Raw genomic sequence first — 23,990 nt, forward strand, 5'->3', positions numbered from 1 at the left:
TTGCTTACTGTGTATCAGGTAGTTGTTTTATATCATCTTTTTTCAATCCTTACAACCCCACAAAGGAGGTTATTATTAGCTTCATCTTGAGAATGACAAAACTCAGAGATTAGGCTGAGCTCACATGGCCAGAAAGTGGTAGAACAGGGACTGAGCCAGTCTGCAGCCCTAACCATGGCACTGAACAGCAACACCAACCTACCTGTTCATGATGCAGGACCCAGACATTTCCGTCCACCAGCCTCTGCTTTGGTCTGGATTCCTGTGTCTGACTTTTCTCAAATCCCTGCATATCTGTGGGGACACAGTGATGTGCCACCCAGGTCCCTTTCAGGAGTAGAGTACTTAGTTCCCTAGCTGTGAGGAGTGCTGTTGGCACTCTGTTGGGGCAGGCACCCCAGCTGTTTGCCCTCCTTGGAAATGCCTTAGCTAAAGAGGTATCTGCTCAAGACCATGCCCCCTTCTGGGAGCAATAAGAACGTATAAAGACCCAGCCTCCTCGCTCCTACTCAGGAGAACTCAGAAGGGCCACCCCAGCTTTGGAGCTCCCCCAAGGAGTCAACTGAGGCTTTAGTTGTGATTGTACCATAGCCCAACTTCTCCATTCACTGATTCCTGCTTTCCTTCCTTTCCTTCTGCAGGTGGGGACCCCCAAGAGTACTCGCTAATACACTCCTGCATTATAATCACTCTCAGTCGGCTTCCTGGGGAACCCACACTGGAATAAATTCTAATCCTTCAAGACTCACTTCAAATGCTGCATCCCCAACATTCAACCTTCCCTGAGCCCCAACCCCCAGCCCAGATTAGAAGTCCTCCTCCCTCCGAACCCATGTCCCTCTCTGCTGTATTCGAATCACAGCTACACACCTGTGTCTTTGCTTCCATTCTACAGTGTGATCTCCCTGAGAGGGCACTGGGTCTGACTCATCTCTCTTCTTTAGCAACTGTCTGCCACCAAGCATGGGCTCCATTCAGACACATCTGGACTCAAATCCCAGCTCACCTTTATCAGCATCAGTTCCCTCATCTATAAAATGGGATGATGACAGCATCTTACACTTAGGCTTTAAGAATTAAATATCTATGGAATGCTTAGCCCAGAGCCCAGCACACAGTCAGCACTCGCTGTTTGCTTTCTATCATTATTGTTTACCTACTGTCATGATGATAACACTGATACATGTTTATTCAGTGAGTCGAGAATGCCTGATGGTGACCAGCTCAGCAGGCTCTACTAGCAGAGTGAGTGTTCACGACTTCATCTCCCTGGTCGCCAGTGGAGATTGGCTGAAGGTTTCTCATTCCCTTGGCAGCTTGCCCATTTTGCTCTCTCTCTCTCTCCATGCGGGCCTCCTAGCTGGACCCGCCAGCATGCAAACCCTCACTCTCTCCTGCAACCAAGAAATAAAAAATAAACTTGGCTTTGAATCCAAGGCCATTGGTGCTTTTGATCTTGGTTACAAAGCAAGGCAATTATTGGACACAAAAGCCTTGATTTATTTATGAAATGCGACGGACATCTTCGAGGCGGGAACGAGAAAGCTCACTGAAGACCGAGACCTATTGCCATACAGTGAATGGCTGCTTTCAAACACAAGCCCCCCAGATGCCTTCTCGTCTCTGCTGAGAGTCTTTCCTCATTAGTGCTTCCTCCAGAACACCGCAGTTCCCAACAATCAAATTCACTTCACGGCCAGGCAAGTAATTAAATTCTGCAGGCATCACAGCACAGAATAATGGATGGCTATTGTTAAGGAGGCTGAGACTGAAAATGGAATGAATGGGCTTCCATGCCCCGTCTCAGACACCGTAGGGGCAGGAAGGGAGAGCAGGCAGGGCGCAGATGGACCCTCCCCACCGGGGCTCTGCAGGGGTTAGTGGACTCAGCACAGGAGCTGGAGTGGAAAACCTGCGTTCGGGGCCAGACTCTGTGCTGACCAGAGGCAGGCCTCAGTTTCCTCACCTGTACAACAAGGAGGTAAGTCATTCTCCGTGTGTGGTCCCCAGACCGCAGCAGCAACCTCACCAGGGAGCTTGTGAGAAAGGCAGATTCTCAGGCCTCTCTCCACTCTCCCGAATCAGCCACTGTGGCGGTAGGGCCCAGCAATCTGTTTAACAAGTCCTCCAGGTGGTGTTTTTGATGCTAGAATTTGTGAACCAGTAGATCACATTTAAAAATGAGGTCACAAGTTCAAATGCAGAAAGGGCCAGGGAGGCAAAATAAAAGAGCCAAGCGGGTGTGCTACACCAGACAACAGCAGGGACCCTAGCATGGTGGGGACAGTATGCCCTGCCTAAAGGGGCTAGCAGCTACTCAGTTCCAGCCAACTACTACCAAGTATGGACCCATGTGGATCTGATATTGGCAAAGCTTCTTCTTCTTTTTTTTAAGATTTATTTATTATTTGAAAGAGAGATCGTGGGGGGCAAAGGGCAGAGGGAGAGAGAGAATCTCCAACAGACTCCCCGCTGAGCATGGAGCCCAACGTGGGGCTCGATCTCATGACCCTGAGATCATGACCTAGGTCGAAATCAAGAGTCGGATGCTTAACTGAATGAGCCACCCAGGTGCCCCTCAGAGCTTCTTATTTTTGAAGGAAAACACAAAGTGCTGATTTTTATGTGAAATCCCACAATTTTTAAATATTGGTTTAATTTCTCTTAACATAGTGAGGGCCATGCAGATTATCTTAAGAACCTAATTCAGCTGAAGCGTGCCATTTTGCAGTCTCCCTTCTGAGTTGCCTTGGACCTCCATCCTCATACACTCTATCCACTGTGCTCTTGACTTTCTCGGAACACTGAACTCCGAACCTCCTTTCCCCATTTGGCAGACTCCTATTCATCCTTCAACACCCATCTCAAAGGTCATCTCCACTGTGAACGCATCCTCAACCCTCTGACCCACTTTCCACCTCTCCACTAAGAAGGTAAGGAAGACTCAAACACGGGGTTAAAGAATTGACACACAGCAGAAGGTAATACAAAGGGAGACATGGAGAAGCTATAAAACAGGCTTTCCCCACAGAGGAGGAATTAGGACCTCTTGGAAAAGTTACCCTATTGCTGCTTGAAAAATCAGTTAAATAAAAACACTGATACCATTTGACCAGACTCTAACAAAATGGAGTTTTAAAAGACCAAATATAGAGAAACAAGTGCAGAATTCGTAAGATAGATTAAAAAACAGTTGGCATGAAAATACCCAGGGATTCAAGTGGGGAGCTCAGAGGGGGCCAACCATGTGATGAGACTAAGGTCAAAAAGGCAAACGCCTGCATAGGTTTCATTATTAGAAATAAGGTGGCTAGGGAGCCCTGCTCTACTCTTAGCTGGTCACACCTTCCTGGAGTATTCTGAATGGTTCTGAATATTAACTTGTGCAGGCTGGGGAAGCCTGAGACATGACCTAGGTGAGGGGGAAAACACAAAGCCAAATCACAGAGGAAAACTGAAGTGACCTGGACTATTTACCCAGAGGTGGAGAAGACTTGGTTGGGGGGTCATGATTTCTGTCCTCAAGCAAAAGACAAGTTTCCATGTGGATTGATCTGTGTGGCCCTCAGGATGGGACCAGGACCATGAGTGTCAACACTGAGCTTTCATCTCAACACTAGGGAGAATTTTCTGTTGATGACTGTCCCCAAATGGAATGAGCCATCCTGAGAGGTAATGAAGACCCTTTATGAGGGACATCTAGCAGAGGGAGAACAACTACAGAGGATGATAAAGGGACTGGAACAGAGGCCTGGTGGACATCTATTGTTTTATTTCTCCCTTCTTTTTTTTTTTTTTTTTTAAGAGAGGGAGACAGAGCAAAAACAAGAGCAAATGGCAGGGAGGGGGGGAGGAGGGGCAGAGGGAGAGAGAGACTCTTAAGCAGAGCCCGATGCAGGGCTCGATCTCACGACCCTGAGATCATGACCTGAGCCGAAATCAAGAGTTGGATGCTTAATTTACTGAACCACCCAGGCTCCCCTCTCCCATCTTCTTATAAGAGGACTCCATGGGTTGGGTGGAGTTGAATGCACACCTGGCCTCAGGGGTGGGGATGTTTCCAGGCCCAGTCAATCAGAGCACTGCATCTCGCTGGCTGCTGGTGCAGCTTCAAGAGTGTGAGCCCATGCTGGGCAATCAGAGCCCAGAAGACTCCATTCTGGGAGAAGGGCACTCTCACTTTCCACGGGACTTGAAGCAGGTGGGATGTGAGCCCAGAGCTGCAGGGGGCCATGTGGTTGTCACATGGAGAGAGACTACGAGAGAGCCCTTCACCCCACGCCAAAAAAATGTTAGAAAACAGAGAAAATTGGATCAGAGTTGCAGAGAGATGGAGTTCTTTTGTGCCCCTGAAGCCAGCCAAGGCTGGAGGTAAGTCCTTTTCCTCCTGCAAGCCAGCTGAGACGGGTTTCTGTTCTTGGCCACCAGAAAAGCCCTGACCCCTAGGATGGCCTCTAAGATCTCAGCCAGTTCCTTTTGCTATGACAGATCTTTATCTGACACTTAAAGCAAGGGCCACCTGCCCACAAGAATCTTGGGACAGCTTGCGGAATTTGAAGTGCTGCCTCTAGTCGTCCGAAGAGACTGCACTGCTAGAGGGGAACTGGAGACTCATGAGGAGGTATTAAGTCAAAGAGCATCCTGAGTCAGGGAGAAGTTGGCAGACAGAGCTGCTGCCCCAGACAAGCCCAGGAAGGACATGTGGCCTGGAAGCTACTCCCACCCTCTGCAGATGCATGGGCAGAGCATGACTTGGTGGGGTGGTGAAGGAACACCCACCCGCGTGCTACCACCAAGCTCAGGAATGGGGAGGGGGTCCCATTCTTCAGGATCAAGATTGAGCCACCATTTAATGAGTACCTGCTGGATGCCAGACCTGTGCCAGACACTTGGCCTGCCTCGGCTCTTCCAAGCAGCCCCTGAAGTGGGAGCTGAAGTAGGCAAATGCGGAGGTTCAGAGACTTGCCCAGGTTCACGAGTCAGTGAGAAGCAGTTCTGGGACAAACTCCCAAAGCCCAGCCATACTGGGCTCCTGCTGGTGGCGACCACAGGCCAAAAGTGGACAAGTCTAGGTTCTCCTGCAGGTTTGCAGGCTGGACCTCCTCATCTGTAGAATGGGGTGACTGACGATACCCTCCCCAGTCTGGCCAGAGGCTGGCCTCCCCGTTGTTCCGAGGTCTGCGGGATCTATTAGTACAGAAGGAGTGCAGCCTCCGTGCCGAGATTATCTCTAACTGATGTGACACAAAGGGCCGGCGCTGTGCTAAATCAGCCAGCCAAGCCCATGCCCAGCTCTCTCCCGGCCCACAGGGGCCAGGTCGCTTCCTTTGTTCCACCGGCCCCGGCCTGGTAACAAGGCAGCCAGAAGCTCAGCTGTCGACCTTGTTTCATTATTTTCTACCCTGTTAACCTCCATCACCAGTGACGCTGCTGTCAGCCTAAATGAGAATTGAAAAGATTGATCTCACTCGTCCCAGGGCTCAGTCAGGAAAAAGACCCTTCATTTCCTAACGGCCCTGATGACCCTTTCTCTGTGAGTCCCTCCCACCCAGGACAAAGATGTGACAGTAGCAGCAGGCGGGGCCTTGGGGCCAGAGCGAGTGATCGGGATCGCCTCAGCCTGGCTTTGCAAAGCGCTGTGTTTTTTTCCTTTATTGCCCTGTATTTACCTCCCTAATTACGTTTGCTTACACAAATATTCAACTTGGATGACGTTTTATAAACACAGCCCCCGCAGGGGATCAGCGCATATTGTGCCGTGGAAGGGAATGAGCCTGTGATTACAGTTCCGCTGTAGAAGTCGTCCTCCAAGTGGACAGTCCAAATACAGACCACAGACAGATTATTACATTTCAAATCAACTTGTCCTCTTACCTGTGCTTCTAGCAATCCCAGGTCACCTAATCCCTAAAATTGGCGCCTGGCAAGAACAGATGAGTTCGATAATTTTATTTTATTTATTTATTTATTTTTTTTTTTAAGATTTTATTTATTTATTTGAGAGAGAGAGAGAATGAGAGACAGAGAGCACGAGAGGGAAGAGGGCAGAAGGGGAAGCAGACCCCCCGCTGAGCAGGGAGCCCGATGTGGGACTCGATCCCGGGACTCCAGGATCATGACCTGAGCCGAAGGCAGTCGCTTAACCAACTGAGCCACCCAGGCGCCCTTATTTATTTATTTTTTAAAGATTTTATTTATTTTTTTGACAGAGAGAGACACAGTGAGAGAGGGAACACAAGCAGGGGGAGTGGGAGAGGGAGAAGCAGGCTTCCCGCAGAGCAGGAAGCCTGACGTGGTGCTCGATCCCAGGACCCTGGGACCATGACCTGAGCCGAAGGCAGACACCCAACGACTGAGCCACCCAGGTGCCCCTCGATAATTTTAGTAGTAACACTCTTATGGACTGGTTGGTACAATGGTAGCTAGCTTTCCTGAACACTCACTCTCGGTGCCTTACTTGGGGTCAACACCCTCTTAATCCTCCCCACTGCCCTGTGGGCCTTTTTATCACCATCTCACAAATGAAGAAACTGAGGCACAGAGTTAAAGTAACAACGCCCAAAGACACACAACTGATAAATGGTGGAACCAGGATCATGAATCCAGAAATTTAAGAACTCTGGACCCAGAGACCACACCCCTGAGCCACTCCCTTAATAATATACGTATCCCTCCACACCCACACAGTTTCCTTTAACCCTCACACTGCCCCTGGGAAGTAGTTGATCTTAACTCCTTTTGATGGACACAGAAGATGAGGCTCACAGAGGCTAGAGGACTAGCCCATTTTACAGAGGAGAAAACTGAAGTCCGTAGAGGTGGGTTCAGTTCTACAAACATTTCCACAGCATCTACTGTTTGCCAGGCACTGTGTAAGGAACTTGGGAAACAGAGACCTCGGGGCACATATAAGTGACTGTTCCCTGCACACTTGACTTCTGGGCATTTATATGGGTAAAACCTTCTTAAAACAACTGAGCTCTTTGTTAAAAGCCTTAAAAATGGGCAAACTTTTGACCCAAAAATTCTTTTTTTTTTTTTTTAAAGATTTTATTTATTTATTTGAGAGAGAGAGAATGAGAGAGAGCGAGTACATGAGAGGGGGGAGGGTCAGAGGAAGAAGCAGACTCCCTGAGGAGCAGGGAGCCCGATGCGGGACTCGATCCCGGGACTCCAGGATCATGACCTGAGCCGAAGGCAGTCGCTTAACCAACTGAGCCACCCAGGCGCCCCAACCCAAAAATTCTTGTTGCAGAAAACAACTATAGGATAATAGCAGTGAATGTGACAAAAGTATATATACAAAGCAGCTCACCGCAGCGCTATTTAGAAGAGTAAAATAATGGAAATAACTTAAGTGTTCAACAATAAAAGATTGGTTAAATAAATTAGGATAAGCTCTATCGTGAAATACTATGGAATCATTAAAAATGGCACAGAAATAAATTTATTGACCTGGGAAAATTTTGTAATGCAGTGTTATTAATTTATTAGGTGAATAAGCAGACAGTAAAATCATATATGCAGTCTCATCTCATTCGGGAAATGTATACTGGAAAATGTATACATATGAGAACTTACAGAAAATGTATTTGCCTATGTTTGTATAAAGAAATCCCTATGGCACCAAAGTGATTATTGCAGTGATAATATTCCCAGTGATTTTAATTTTTGTGTGTGTGCTCATATCCATTTTTCCAAATTTCCTATAATGAACATGTGGTACTTGCCAACCATGCAGAGATTTTTATTTTTGTGCGGGTGGTGGCTGAAGTGGCTGAGGCCACCAGCCATATCTAGGATTCAGACTCAGGGTCTGGGACACCACATCCAGCCCTCGGCCCCTTGCAGCCTTCAACACACCTGCCCTCCTGGTCCCATGCCCCCAAACCAAATCCCACCCTGGCTGGCAATTTTGTAATGCTTAGCTTGGGGCAGAGATATCTGAGCAGGTGGAGTGGCCCCCTTGCCCACCTTTTTGAAGAGTCTGATGACATCCTCACTGATCTGTGAGAGGCGGACGATGACATTGTTCATGAAGATGTCATTGAGGGTGGCATGATCTCGACTCTCCCGCCTGGTCTGATGCAGGACCAGATACCAACAGTTCACGGGCGAGAGGAGGTACTGATCCTTCCTGTGGAAACCAAGGCAGCTCAGGTTGGCTTCATTGGAACTGTCATCCACACAGTGTTCTGCATTGTCATCCACCGTAGCTCTTTTGACCCTCATGGGGCCCTTTCAAGCTCAGTTTCATTAGAACACATTTACAGCTAGTGAAGCAATCCCCCCTAAGGTCCCAGAGCAGCACTGGGGCCAACTCCAGGTCTTTCAGCTCTAAGGCCTAACACATTCTCCTCTCCCCGCGGCATGTGGCATCTGCTATGTGTATCACTCCCTTCTGGGCAGAAGCTGACTTCCCTGGGGCTAAGAAATACTCAACCAATTGTGTTTAAAATACTCGTATTAGTTCTAAAATTATGCAGTGGAAAAACAAAAAGTGGACTCCTCCTTTTCCCTTCCCTGCCTCCCCCAACCCCTTTGTCCTCTCCCAGGGCCAGCTTCTGCCTTGGCCTCTTGGAAACACATGTCTTTGTCTCTCAATGGAACTGGGGGCTTGGAGGGTTTCAGGTTCTGTATTTGGGATGATGTTAACCCATCTCCCCAAATGGGATGCTTGGGTAAAGTACATATAAGACAAATAAACCTTTCTCCTGTAACAACTGAGAGATTTTTAGCATCCTCTAAGATGGGTGTTATGCTGAAACAGGGGTTCTCAAAGTGTGGTCCTCAGACCAGCAGCAACATCACCAGGAATCTTGTTAGAAATGCAGATTCTCAAGCCCCACTCCAGACCTGCTGAATCAGAAACTCTAGAGGTGGTAGTCTGGGTTCTAACACGCCCTCTAAGGGATTCTGATTCACACTAAAGTCTGAGAACCACAGATCTACCTAGCATACTTTCCCAAGGCTTGAGAAATGGGATGTTTCTGGAAAATGAGAGACTATCCCTCTCTTATCTATGCTTTCCCAAAGGCCCCTCTTTTATCCCCAGTAAAGGGTATATACATCCTGTTCTCCAGGAAGAAAGAGAGAAAGGTAATTAGAAACCAAAATCAAACCCATAATCTCACGTTGCCACATGTGGTGGTATGCTGTGTTCCTGCCCTCTAACCCTGATTCTGCCCTCACTCCACTTCCCAGGGTGGGAAGGAGAGGGTGGATAGGCAGGATGTGGAGGACAGGACCTCCTGAGGGTGGTGGTCTCCAAAGTCCCTCCCAGACCTGCATTGCTCCCCTCGTGCCCCCAGGGTGGGCCACCTCCTAGAGCTGACCACGGACATGCTCAGCCACCAACTAGCAGTGTTTTTGAGGAAGGGAATTCTGCTGACTCTCACTACGACCACATCATCCTCCCACAGCCAAAGGGATGTGCTGGGGGTGCAGCCCTGACAGCCTCTGGGCATCTGTAGCACCCCCATGCCCCACACCCCACCCCAATTCCTGAGCTTGGGAAGGACAGGTGGAGGGGGTGCTCCTGATTTACAGGAATTTTCTTGCTATTACCAAATGAGCTAAAAATCTATCTATGTAGCAGGAACTGGGGAGAAGGGAATTTGGTTTAGAGGATGGTTATGGTGGAAAATGCCTCAAGAAAAGGGAAGGGACAGGCTGCCAAAGAAAAAATGAACAAATTGCTCCTTGCTTATAGCCTAGAGAAAAAGCTAGAACATGAAAATTCAACCACCCCGCCCAAATCCCTCAGCATTTCCTCTGTCAGGTCTCAGGTGGGCTATGGGTGGCAGTGACACCGATGTACCTTGGAGGGGCTCCTTCCCAAGTGGCTGAGGCAGAAGGAAGGATTACAGTGGAAGGTGGTAAAGTGCTATAATAGAGACACATGCAGAGCGTCAGTTCTGCTTGAGAAGTTAGAGAAGGCACCACTCTCCTCCTGTGCTCTCCACATCCCAGGGACACAGGCCCCTTTCCTTTGTGCCAGGTTCCCTCCCGCCTGGGGCCCTCACACATGCTGTTCCCTCCATCTGGAATCCATGAGCCCCAGCCCTTCTCATGATTGCGTCCTTCTCTTCTCTTCCCGGTCTCACCTTCAATGATACCTCTGCAGAGAGCATGCCTGTGACCGCACACTAAGGCGGGGGTCCTCAAACCGTGGTACCTGGACCAGCAACTCTGGCATCAGTTGAGAATTTGTTGCAAATGCAAGTTCTCAGGGCCACCCCAGACCATTTAAATAAGAAACCCTAGGGATAGGCCCAGCCTCCATGTTCTAACCTGCCCTCTGGGTGTTCTAACACACTCAGGTTTGAGAACATTTGCCTTAAGGAGTTTCTACCCCCACCCCTCACCCTCCTGTAAGTTCTTTCAGAGGAGGGATTGTTCTGTTCCAGGCACCACATCCAGCACCCAGCAACGTGCCTGACTCAAAGTGGATATTATGGAAGAAAGACCCATGAGAAAAGTACACAGTTGTGCTGGGTCTTGAAGAATGGGTAGGAGTTTTCCAAACAGCCAGAGGGGCGGAGAGAGATAGAATTGTAGACAGAGGGCACGAGGGATAAAAGATAGATAAGTAGCTCAGTACAGCTAGAATTTCAAATATGTTAGGAGAACACTGGTATGAGGCTGGAGAGACAGATTAAGGGTTTGATTATAGGGGGCAATGAATGCCAGGCTAATGAGCTTGGAATTTATTCTCTAAGCCACATGGTTCTCTACCTGGGTTGCACACTAGAATCACCTGAGAAGCTTTAAGAAAACACCAAGACCCAGGCCCCATCCAAGACCAATTAAATCAAAATCTCTAGGCACAGAGCCTTAGTACTGGTATTTTTTAAAACATTTTCTATAAGATTTTAATGTGCAGCAAAGGCTAAGAATGCCTGCTGTACGCAGTGAGGAGTCATCAAAGTTACTTAAGCAGAGGTATGACCTAACCAATGTGTGTTTGAGGATGGGCAGATTGCAGGATGGGTGGTTGGATAGATGGATGGATGGACGGATGGATAAATAGATGAGTAAGTGGAGGGATGGTGGATAGATGGGTGAGTGGAAGGATTAGTGGGTAGATGGATGGGTGGATGGGTGAGTGGATGGATAGATGGATGGGTAGATGGGTGGGTGGGTGGGTAGGTGAATGAATAGATGGGTGGATGGGTGGATGGATGAGTGGACTGATAGATGGACAAGTGGATGGGAGGATGGATGGGTGTGGGCATAGGCTTGGGGCTGGAGGGAGGACCAGTCGGGACTTGTTTAGTCCAGGAGAAGAGAGAGGATGAGGGCCTGGGTGGGTGGCAGTGTGGCCAGAGAAGGCTGGACTTGAGAGATACCTCAACAGAAGAGCAGATAATCTTGGAGACCTCCTGGAAATAGAAAGAAAGGAGGAGGAGGGAAGAGTGGATAGTGATTCCAAGCTTTGGATCTCAGGCAACAGGGTAGATGCTGATGACACGGACTGAGATAAGAACTGCAAGGGAGAAGCAGGTTTGGGCAGAAAACACTTTGCACATCCATTTTTCACTGCTTCCTAGGTGCTGATAGAAATGGAAAGATTAAAGGGGAGATGAGATAATTGAGCTGTTACTTAAATTACTTCAGGGGCTTAGCTCAGTCTGGGATGCAAGAATTGAACAGCATCAGGGAATTAAATGTACAAAATTTACGGAAGTCACAGCCAGAAGGTGAATTTCAGGTGGGGGAGAAAGACGACAAGTGATCTTGAAAGGGTACGGAAATGCTGGGATGGCTTGGGGACCATTAAATTAGGTCGCCTGGTCAGAGAGGCTCGGTAAGAGAAAGACAGAAAGGACAGCACTTTCCTCATCAGAAGCTGTGGGCAGGAGGCAATCTGAGCAGTCTCAGACGGGAATTCTGCAGAGGCGGGACGGGCGGCGGAGGCAAGGGGCACAAAGTTACCTGAAAGCAACCGAGGACTCATCAAGCTAGAGCGAGCAGCTGCTGGAAAGATGAGGGCCTTGTCTCTCTCAGGCTTCACTCACTGTGTGTGTGTGTGTGTGCGCGCGCACACGCGCTAGGCACAGCGAGGGATGGAGCATGCAGCAGGGACCACAGCAGGCAAGACCCTGCTCCCACATGCCTTGCACTCACTCAAGTGAGGGGGACACACAAGGGAGCAGATGATGACACAGCCTCCTGAACGTAGTGATGAGAGAGAGCTGTGGAGCAGAGGAGGGCCCCCTTGCCCACATTTGGTGGTGAGGTGGTGGATGGCTTTCCAGAGGAAGCACTTTCTAGACTGAGAAATAAAGGCTGCAGTGGAGTTTGAAAGGGCAGAGCTTTCTAGATCAAGAAATACAGTGAACAAAGGCCAAAAGGGAGGCTGGAAAGATGTGGGTGAATAGAATGTAGTCGAGGGGGGGCTCGAGCATGGTATTCTGGGGTGGAGGTGGGAGTGACAAATGAGGTTGGAGAATTAGGAAGAAGACACATAGCCAAGGTCCCATTAGAGAGTTTGAGCTTTGTTCTCAAGTCGGTGGGGAGCCATTGAAGAGTCTAGATCAGGGGAATGAAAGGGTAAAATTTAATTTGCAGATTCTCGCTTTGACTACTCTGCGGAGGACAGGCTCAAAGGGGCCAAGAGAGAGAAGTTGAGGGCCTCAAGAAATACCTAGGTAGTGAGAAGACTGGGCCTGGAGATTGACTGGATGGGGTTTGGGATGGGGGTGAGCAGGGAGGAAGAGACATCCATGATGAATCCCAAGTTTCCTGGGTTGGGTACCTGGGAGAGCAGAGGTGGCATCTGCTAAGCTGAGGGGGAGGAGGGCAGTGGTGAAGTAGGGAGGAAAGGAGAGGAACTCTGTTTGAACATGACAAGTCTAAAGGGCTTCTAGAACACCCAATGGTGATATCTGGGCTAGAGAAACAAATGGGGAAGCTAGCCGCAAGCACTCGGATGGTATTTGAAACCACCGAATGACACAGAACTCTTTACAAATGTGCATGACCATGTGGCAGAAGGGGCAAATCCTTGGGAGGCCTGGCTAGGCTGCAGCTGGAAGGATGGGGCAGGGCTGGGCTCCTCTCTTCCCTTGGTTACCGAGGATGGGGATAATGGCCTAGCCCATCCTTCTCTGCAGAGAGGCTGCCCGGGCCTGCCATCCAACCAGCGGGCCCATCCTCTTGGTCCCTCCCAGCATGGGAGACTGTTTGTTCTGCTCCCCTCACCTTCTCCCAGCCCTGGTTCCCTTGGTGTGGCAGCTCATTTGTAGACTAAAAGGCTGGGGTGAACAGGGCTGTCCATAGCCAGGGTCAGGGGCAGAGCTGACCACTCCGTGGAAAGCTGCCACTTGTGGTCTTGGCCACAATGGTACCAGGCTCTCACAGTATCAGAAAGAAGAGGCAAGAGCCACAAATGGGACCCAGCATGGCAAAACAGAAAGATGCCTGGACTTGAGCGGGGGTGTTCACCGGTGTCCACCACACTGCCTATGTGACTTTATGCAGGTCACTTAACCCCTGTGGCTTGGCTACTTAAACTGTACCATGAGTCTTGGGATTAAACATCAGAAAACAGCTCCATGGTCATTCATTCAGCCATTCAGCCATTCAATACATTTTTATTGAATATTTCATATGGACTAGACACTAGGCACATAATTTTGAGGACAACAGACACAGTTCCTGCCTCCATGGAGTTTCCAGTTTAGTGGGGGAGACAGACACCCCTCAAGGAATCCTGCAAATGTGTGTCAAGTTCCAACTCCAGAAAGTGCTAGAGAGGACATAGCAGGGTGCCATGAGAGCCCATAACAAGGGAACCTGGCCTGGGGGTCCCTGAAGTAATCCCTGAGGAAGGGGTCTTTAGGCTGGGCTCTAAAGGAAAAGTGCTGGGGGGGTAGCTCGGTAAAGGGGATGGGGCTCAGAGGAGAGGGGCTGAGGCAGAGGGAACAGAATGGGCAAAAGCTCATGTCAGGGCAGGGGAGTTTGGTGCATTTAAGGAACTGAATAAAGGCCAATGTGGCTGGAGCCCGGGAAGCAAAGTGGGGGAGAGGACAGGTGCAGGGGGTCGAGGGCTCTGGCCAGCGCATCAATCACCATCCCACTGGCCATCTGGATTGTACCGGGACCGCACGAAGAAGCACCCAAACCACAAACCACACAGGGCAGAGCTGGGGACCGACCTTCATTTCTTAGGAGGTTACTTGTCCCTTTTGAGAACAGGACTCCTTTGACCTGAGACCCAGCTCTCCATACCAGCAGCGATTTCTGCCTATTGTGACCACACTTTTGGAAGCTGTCACAGTGAACCTGGCGGGTGCTCTCTCCTTTAAGGCACATCTTGAGCAGCCTTTCTGCTTTTCCCATCTTGCATCCCAGTGTCTATGCAGCAGGCAGAAGCTGCTGAGCTAAGGCTTGATGTGAGAACTTTCACATATATATGTGTATCTATTTTCTTTTCTTTTTTTTTTTTTTGGCCAGAAAACAGCAATGAAAATTTCTGGTGAGTCACAGCTTTCTTTCTTTGGCTAGGGGAGCTGGGTATGAAGCTCCAAGAGCCTGCAGCTAGAGGAGCGAGACCTTGCCAAGCTGGGGAAGCTAGGGAAATGAAATTAGCAACAAGCCACCTTCTCCAGCTTCTCGGCTGAGGGCCGGAAAATTCCGCTTAGCAAACAGAACCTATTTCCAGGCCTTGCAAAGCCCCACACTACAGATGAATCCAAACCCACTGCCCGGGGACTATGGTTCCTCTGGGAGAGAGGCAAGCTCATGCAGCTGACACCATCCCCAAGATGCCAAATGCCTGCCTCTGGCTTCCTGCTCTCCTCCAGCACGTTCTTGGGTCTTGCTCAGCAGGCTGCCAGCAAAGCTGCCCCTGAACAAAGCTCCCTCAATTAGTTCCAGGGCCCAAAAGGTATGGGTAACTTCTTGCTACCTAAGCTGCCCCAAGCAGGATTTGGAATTCATCGCCCTTGCTCGGAGCATGATTCAGTAATTCCACAAATATGAACTGAGTGCTGTCTCTTGTGCCAGGCAATGATAAGCAAAATGAGTCACGCTTCCTGCTTCATGGAGTGTACAGCCCAGTGGGGGCCTCAGGTGATAATCAAGTAATCACATAAATAAATAGAAAATTGCATCAGTGGTGGGGGCTCTGAAGGAGAAATGCATGGTACTTCAAGGGTCTATAACGGGGGTTACCTCACCCCAGGAAGGTAGAAGTGGGCGTCAGCTGACCATGTGGGTCCTTCCTGTCACTGAGACTTCAGATGAGATGTTTCTCCTGCATGAGGCCTTCCCTGACCCTCAGTGGCTCCCTGATCTCTAGCACAAAACCCTACTTTATTGTCATTACTGCACTACCACTCCTGAGATCTGTCTTGTTCATTTACTTTCTGTTTCTGGTCTTTGACTCCTCTCAAGCTTCCATCCGTTATGTTCACCACTGTTCCTCTGGTGCCAGGCAGGCCTGGGCACACGGTTGGCTGAAAAGATGAAAAGTATCCAGAAGGATAAGCTGGAAACAGAAGGACGGGCAGGTTTTGGCATAACCCAGGGATAAGGGAGAGCATTCCCTACGGTAAGTGTGAAGGCTCTGTGTGCATGCATACCATGGAAAACTGAGGGAAGGTATGTGTGGCCAGAAGGCAGAGAGGAGGCAACCAAGGGTGGAGACAAGGCTGAAGAGGGCGCACGAGCTGGAGCCTTGATGAACAGGGCGAGCATCTGGGCTGGCTACTGCCATAATGAAGGACCACGCTGGGGACGTAAACAGCAGACGTGTTGTCTCACAGTTCTAGAGGCCAGAAGTCTGAGATCAAGGTGTCAGCAGGTTGGTTCCTTCTGGGGGCTGTGAGGGAGACCCTCACATGCCTCTCCTCTAGATTCTGGTGGTTTGCTGGCAATCTTTGGTGTTGCTTAGCTTGTAGCCATATCATCCAACCTCTGCGTTTGAGTTCACATGATGCTTACCCTGTGCATGTGTGTGTGTCCAAATCTCCCCTTTCCATAAGGACACCAGTCATGCTGGATTAGGACCCACCCTTACGCTTACGTTAACTTGATGCTCTCTTTCCAAATAAGGTTGCTTTCTAAGATTTGGGGGGTTAGGATTTCAGCCTGTGAATTTGGGGAGGACACAATTCAACTCATAATAGACTGCTTCCCCAAGTGGATCAGGAGCCCAAGGAGAGTTTACATGACCACTCAGGCATCTTTCTTGTGGTCCATCCGAGGAGCGAATGGGCCCGTGATGCAGAGGATAAAGTTTGACCCCATCAGCTGGCATTCAAGGCCAGTCCAGCCCTCTCCCTCATCCACTTCTCCGCTTGCAGAAACCTTCTCCAGGCAATGGACAAAGCTCTTAGCCAGGGACAGGTTTCTTCATTTATCTATTTTTTGCCTCACAAGGAATCTAAGGTCATCATACTGGGAGTTGGAGAAGTTCGGATCCTGACTCTGCTGCTAATCGGCTGTGTGTTCTTGGGCTTGTCACTCTACCTCTCTGAGGCTTCACTGTCTCATCTATCATATGGGTGGGTGAGTGATTCAGTGGCCAGTGAGGGCCTTCAGATATTGACAACATCGACTGTATTTTCGAAAACCAAAATGCTTACACATGATCTGACAAAGGCTTTTATGTTCCTGATCACCCAACTTGTTTATTTGAAAAGCCTCATAAGAAGCACAAAAATGAAAGCAGTGAATGGCCATTACGTAGGACCCTTTCATGTATTTAGCTTCAATGACAGGACAATGAGGCTACTGAAATCTGGGAAGGGGGGGCAGCTCTTCCTAGTTCATGGGCATTCCTGCCTTGACACCTGTGCCCATTCCGTCTTCATGCACTTGGAATGCCTTCTGCTATTCTTGCCACACAGCAGAAGCCTACTCTCAGAAGTCCTGTTCACAAGGCTCTTCCTTCAGAGATTACCTGAGATCTGTCTAAACCACTCATTTGGATCTACTCAGTTACCTCCGGACATCTTTTATGTTGTTGCTTAGCTCCTCAATCACCACTCACATGTGTGGGGCTGGTTCCCTCACTTATTCCATAAGCCCCTTGAAGGCAGGAACAATGTCTTGTTTTCTTTGTATTCCATCATAGTCCTTGGCAGAATCCAATTCATTCATTCATTCACCCGTTCACTCACTCGCTCTTCTAATGTTTTTTGAACACCTGCCATGTTCTAGGCACTGTCTGGTCACAGAGGACTGAAAAGATGACTCGATGCACCTTGAGAAGGCTCACAGTCTAGTAGGTAAAATTAATGCAAACCATTCCCTGTTGCTTTTTTTCCCCACAGCTATCCAAATAACAGCAACCAACACTTAACCTGCTAGAGGAAGCATTTTTCTCAGGTATATCCCCTGGAAGGTAAGAGATAACACAAACTAAAGGCATCAGAATAGAAGAGGACATCACCTCACACACAGATTTGCATGTGGGGCTCATATTCTAGATGGAAATCTGGAACTGGGCTAGGACAGGGCTTTTCAAACTGGGTCCCAAGGAGTGCTAGTTTGGTGAAATGTTAATCAATATTACAGGGGAGAAAGAATTCTGTGGTCAAATAGCTTTCAGAAAGAAGTCACCAAGCTTATTTATTGCACAACTTCTCAGAGCCTTCCATACCCTAATGTGTGTCGGGAATCTCAAAGAGGAGGTATAGAGTGGGTAGTTGCTCCTAACTGCATTCATCTCCACCTCGTCCCACCCCCATCTAGAAGTCTCAGTGTATTGGTGTCTTAGAAAACCCTCCTCTGGAGGAAGAGAAAGTGTTAGTTCCAGCAAACCTCTGGCTTCCTAGAACTATGCAACTTGTTCGGAGGACATTCACCTACACTGAGAGGCAGGTTTTAAGGGCCCTGGTGTGCTGCCCCTCCCCCCACCACACTCCTGCTCAAGAAGGGCCCCCAGTTCCAGGTCTTGAAGAGGACAAGCCAACCTCAGGCTAGGGCTGCCTGGGAAAGAGCACTGGATTATGGATTTGAGTCCGGGAAAATAGAGGGTTCTAGAAGGCCAGCGTGGCCTAAAAGTAAGTTGTAAATAATTTATCATCTGGAAAATCATCACAATGGGTGCTCTTACACATAAATAACCCTTAGAATCCCCTGGAGGGCTTGTTAAAATACAGATTGCTGGACCCTACCCCTGGAGTTTCTCATTCAGCAGGTCTGCAGCGAGGCGCCAGATTTTGCATTTCTGACAAGTCTCCACATGATGCTGCTGGTCAGGACCGCACTTTGTTAAAGGGGTGCTCTAGCATCTGCGGTCCCGGTTCCCCGGTCAGGGACAGCACTGTGAAGCCCACATCTGTCCTCTCAGCAACACTGTGCTGGGCGCCAGACACAAGGAGTGGGTGATCCTTTGCCCAAATGGCTCCACCAAGCTCCTAAGGCAGCCAGAAGACAGATGTCCCCCTCCTTTGCCTCCCACCAGCCCCACCCCAGGGCAATTCCAATTACCACTTGATCTTCATTCGTTCATTCAAGTTAGTACGTGCCAACCATATGCCAAACCTGGTGCTGGGTGTTCAGGACCCCAGGTCAAGAGCCACCCGCTCTGCCATCTCTGAGCTCATCTCCCAGTGCTTGTCAGAAGGGGGACAGAAAAGAACACAGGAGATTTCAGCACAAGATGGCAGCATCTGCCTCACTCTTCTCAAGACCTTCTGTCAAGTCCGAAAGGGAAGACATTCTTGATTCCTCTTTTCCTCAGTCCTGCCTCTGAAAGACTGCCCAGCACTGCCCACCCCTCCTGGTCTGCTCTGCCATGCCCCTGGCAATCATCACCACCGCCTGCACAGCAATAATCCCACCCACCTGCTCCACTCGTGCCCCCTCCAACCCAGGGTCAGCTTTCAAAAACAGAAATGGGGTCATGCGCGCCCCTACTTACAGTGCCTCAGTGGCTTCCCACACTCCCTTACCACCGGTTCCAGCCCCACTGGCCTCTCCTCCCCTCCTGTTGCCCCCAGGGCTGCCCTTTCTCATCCCTCAGGTCTCTGCTTAAAAGCCACTGCCTCCAGGTACCTTCCCTGACTGCTGTTCTGGCTCAGTGTGGAGGATCAAAGAGGGCTGCAAGTCCTTTGATGGGAGAAGGGTTTTCTTTCCTATCTCCTTGAAGTGGAGCTTGGGCTGAGAGGCAGTGCTGGGCCAGTTTCAGACCTCGCCTTGCAGACTGGGGCTTTCCCATGGCTCTCTTGGGGTCCTGAGCTACAGTGTCAGACACCCAGCTGAAATGCTAGGTACAGAGGCCCTGACACCACACAGGGAAGGAGGCAGCCCAGCTGGGCCCAGCCTTGCAGCCATCCCCACCAAAGCTCCAGGCACATGGGTGAAGCCATCTTGGACTCCAGCCCAGACCAGCCACCAGCTGGAGATCACTCGGTGATCCCAGTCAAAGCACCATAAAGTGGAAAAATCACGCGACTGAGGCCTGTCCAAATTCCTGACCCACTAAACCATGAGGTACTGCGTTTTAGTACTAAGTATTGCTGTTACACAGAATAAATAACCAGAACATTCTGCATTGTATTTATTTCCATCATCGCACCTCCTTGGGCAGCTATATATATTTTTTTGATTGCCCGAGCAGATAAAGAGCAAATGGAGGAGCACTGAACTTAGAATCAAGAGACCTGAGTTCTTGTTATGGACTGACATCTGGATCCCCTTAAAAGTCGTATGTTGAAACCCTACGCCCAGTGTGACGGTATCAGGTGGCGGGGCCTTTGGCAGGTAATTAGGATTTGAGCAGAGCCCTCATGAATGGGATTAGTGCCCTTAGAAGAGTCAGGAGAGAGCTTGCCTGCTCTCTCTGCTCTCTACCACGTGAAGACACAATGAGAATCAGCGGTCTACACGCTGAGAGAGCTCTCACCAGACCCCAGCCATGCTGGCACCCTGTCAGGGCTAGGCTCACTGGGGCTGAGCTCCCTGTGGCACATGATTCAGAGAAAGGTTCAGGTGGTGGCTCTGAGGGTTTACCTGGGGCAGGTCGAACATTTGGAGAATGATACCATCACCATCTATTTCTTTTCTACCATCACATATCACACACACTGAGGACCTCTTATTTTCCTGGGCTGTGCTGTGTGCTGAAACACCTAGATTAACAGGACACAGTCCCTGCTCTCAGATACTGTCCCTTCTCTTGAGAGGGGGCATGCCCACAGTTGGTACAGTCGGGGCAGGCACCCAGTCCCTCTGGCCATGTCCTTTGAACTCTGCCACCTGCTTGCTCTTCAGGCCTCAATGTTTAAGGCCTGAGTCTGACCCAGTGCTTCCTCTGTGTGCCCGTAATATTCTGTATTTGTTGATTTGCTTATTTAGCCAGTATTTACTGAGTACCTACGAAGTGCCAGGCCCTGATTTATCGTAGGAAACAAGACAGGTGGTTCCTGCCATGGTGGGATCTCCCATCTAGCGGGAGAGATAGAGGAACAACCAAACATGAAAAAAAGAAAAGAAAGAAACTATCAAATGATTGCTCTGGTGGACTTCCAGCTTCTAGCACAGTGAGAAATCGGTTGACAAGCCACCTGGTCTATGGTACTTGGTTACAGCAGCCGAGTGAACTAAGACAGTTGCCATCCCAGCTCGGCCACTCACTTGCTGGGCTATGTTGGGCAACTCAATTCCCTCTCTGAACAAAATCTCTCAGCCAGAGTAGGTTTTACAGACCAAGTACGTTTCCTCCCTTCCTTGCTCCTGCTCATCCACAAATACCCCATCTCTGTCTGGCACTGGGCCCACTGCAGTGGGAATAAAATAACCAGATCTGGGCCCTGCCCTCGAGGCCCTGAGAGGCTACCTGCCAGAGAGAATGAATGAAGTAACTGTAAGACAGCAAGACAAGCCTTCTCTGGACAGCAGGACAAAGGACCCAGAGCCCAGCACAGATCCTGTTCACTGAGCTCCAAAGACGCAGCCAGGGGTCAGCACTGCTTGGCCCTGGGGTCAAAGGGCAAGTCCAGGCATCCCTTAGAGACTCCTGCTTCCAAAAGCCACATTAGCATGGTGCAGAGGGCCTATACCAGCTGCACTGGCCTGGGCCCACGCCCCAATTAGACTTTCATAGCGTCTCCCGCAGCCTGCTTGGCCCGACTACCAGCTGGAGCTCCTGTTCCGTCTGGTGGCCTCTGGTTAATGAACTCGTGAGGGGCTGGCCAAGCTCATTACAGGCGATGCTAGGGAACAGGGGACCCCCCCGCCCACGCTCCCCCATTTCATGTTCACACCGAAAATACGAAGGGAGGAGACGGGCAGGAGCTGAGGCCACAACCTGACCACACAGCCCTGGATGGCTCCAGTGACGGCTCAGCCAGAGACAAGGGTTTCCGTGCGGGTGTCTGTATCTCTGGTTTTAGGGGAGCGTTCTCAGGCTACACCCGGCCCCTTCTTCTCTCAGGCCAACGAGGCAGAATGAGAATGACAGTTCAAATCTGTCTCCTTGCAATGACTGGTCCATAGACATGTCTGGACAAGCTGCTTTCTCGGAGCTTCACTGTCCTCAGCTTTAAGGTAGGGCAGTAACCCCCACCCGGCCCCAAGTGCTCAACTACTGCCCTCAGTAAACTGTCATTGCTGCTGTTATGACAAAAAGATAGGCCGGAGAAGGCACCAAAATGTGAGCAGCGCTTGCTTCTGAGGGGCAGAACTGCGTGAGTGACTTTTTCCCTCCCATTTTTCTGTATTTTCTAAATTATATACAATGAGCATTTTACTTTCATCATTTGGAAAGAAAAAAAAAAGAAACTTTTCTCAAAAAAAAAAAAATCTATCAGAAAAATGAGATTATATGTGTGGAAGGGCCTAGACAGTGCCTGGGAGGACGTTATCAATAGAAGCTTCCTCCTGCAGGCTAAGTTTGAATAAATGAGATTGGGTAGAAAACCAAGTGTGGTATTTACGAAGAGGTAATGAACTTTTGCTCTTTGATAAAGCGATTTCCACAAAAGTGAGTATTCAAATGCCGTGGCTCAGACGAGGGGAGTTGTTTACAAGAGTTTAAAGGAAGAGCGCTCCCCGGCCAGAGCAGAAGGCAAAAAAATATAGGGAGGAAGGTGGAAGCAAGCTAGGGTCCACTGACAGGTGAACAGATAAACACGATGTGCTGCATACACCCAATGGAATATTACTCAGCCTTAAAAAGGGCACAGGCTACCATTTGGAGAAAGCTAGAGGACATTATACTAAGTGAAATAAGCCAGACACAAAAGGGCAACTACTGTATGATTTCACTTCTCTGAGGTCCCTACAGTAGTGAGATTCATAGATACAGCAAGTCAAATGGTGGTTGCCAGGGATTCGAGGGGGAGGGAATGGGGAGTTAGTGTTTCATGCGAATGGAGTTGCCTATTCGCCAGATGAAAAGCACTGTGGGGGTGTATTATAGTGATGGTTGCACAACAGTGTGAGTATCCTTCACACTACATAACTATACACTTAAAAATGGTTAAGACGGTAGATTTTATATTAGGTGTGTTTTACCACAATTTTTTTAAATGTAGAGAGAAAAACAGGATCACACCCAGAGGAAGGAGGAGTGGGTCAGAGGGTTGGAGCAAGTTGCTGATTCCCTGTGGTTGAGGGCTACTGGCTGGAGAGACGACAGGTGGAGGAGAAGGTCCTGGGAGCATGGCAGAGGGAGGGACAGCCGCAGAGTGGCACCCTGCCTGGTGAGCGCTGTCCCAGTGAGGTTGCTACCTCCTACCTGCACTTAGGAGGCTGGCCCCAGTGGGTTCAGGGCAAAGAGGTTTTGTTGCTGGAAGACTCAGAGGCAGCCCACATCAATGCCTGAGGGGATCCGAGCCCACAAACCCAGAGTATGGAGTGTGAGAAATCAGGACCCAGGGAGTTTGTGTATTATAAATAAACAAGGCAGAGAAAGAGCCCCCAGCACCGATCCTCCAGGGGTGTAAGGAAGGTGCATTGAGCATCAGTTCCATGGAGAAGAGATTCTGAGATCCCTGTGCTGAGGGAATTGGGAAGTGGACTGGCTGCCCCCCCCCATAAAAGGGTCCAGAGGTCTGGAAAGGAGGGGAGAGGTCATCTTAGCCCAAATGAAGACTAACGCAATGCCTGGGTCTTGGTAGGATAATAGCAACAGCAAGGACAATTTACTGAGCATTTCCTGTCTGCCACAAGTACTTTTCTCATTCATTCTCTGCAGCATCCTTATGCGTGAGAACTATCTCTATCCTCACTTTCGGAGGAGGAAGAAGCCGGGCACAGGGGTCCATAACCTGCACTCCCAGGGCCTTAAAAGCACACCGGTCGGCCTCCAGTGAGTCTTCGCCTCCTTTCTGCTTTGCTGCCTCCCCTCGGCCCCGGCCCCGGTCCCCTCCTCACTTGAACTGGTGCTCGCGGGAACTGCGGATCTTGGAGGAGAACCGCTCGGCCAGCTTCTCCAGGCTGCGGGAGTACTCCAGCTCAATCTCAGCTTTCCGGCGGAAGAACTCCTGGAGGTCCTGGAGCAGCTGCAGGCGGGACTCGGACTGCTGCTCCAGGCATTTGAACTGCTCCACCAGCTGCGTGCGGATCTCTGCGGGCAGAGGCAAGGGGCAGCGGGCGTTAGGCTGTGGTGGGCACCGCGGTGGGACCCACCCGGCTGACCCAGGGCCCCTGGGCTCAGGCACTGCGATTCCTGCAGCCCCCCTCCCCACCGCCACCCTGGTCCCCCAGAGCCTCTCCGGCATTGGCACAGAGATCTAGCACGGGCTGGCTTCTGTCACATGGTCTCACCCAATGTTTCCCCAACTTGAGTCATGGCGTGTCACCACCATGGCTTTTGTCATATCCACATGCCGCCAGCATTATTATTTCTTCCATATGATCTAGTCAATTGGCTCGCTTTTCCTACTGAAATGAACATATTTGAAACGAATGGCTTTGTGTCACTGCAGGGAGGGGAAAACCAGGACCACGTGCCATCCTGCGACACAGAAAATGAATTCAACAAAAACAAAAAGTTTGTAAAAGTCTATCTAGAGACTACTGCTTAC

At 49.8% G+C, this 23,990-nt stretch overlaps 1 protein-coding gene across 7 annotated transcripts in view; it reads right to left on the minus strand.

Annotated features, from left to right (window-relative positions):
• Positions 1–23,990, minus strand: part of SRGAP3 (SLIT-ROBO Rho GTPase activating protein 3) — a 331,526-nt gene that overhangs the window by 101,171 nt on the left and 206,365 nt on the right. For all 7 annotated transcript variants that reach the window (XM_081821625.1, XM_081821634.1, XM_081821662.1 and 4 more), the window contains 2 exons: positions 23,338–23,530; positions 7,975–8,137 (listed from right to left, as the gene is read on the minus strand). In XM_081821625.1, the coding sequence (XP_081677751.1) occupies positions 7,975–8,137; positions 23,338–23,530 (356 nt within the window). The remainder of the gene's footprint in view (positions 1–7,974; positions 8,138–23,337; positions 23,531–23,990) is intronic.

This window comes from Leptonychotes weddellii, chromosome 1, assembly GCF_054177405.1.
Source record: "Leptonychotes weddellii isolate Sample4059 chromosome 1, ASM5417740v2, whole genome shotgun sequence".
Lineage (NCBI taxonomy): Eukaryota > Metazoa > Chordata > Mammalia > Carnivora > Phocidae > Leptonychotes > Leptonychotes weddellii.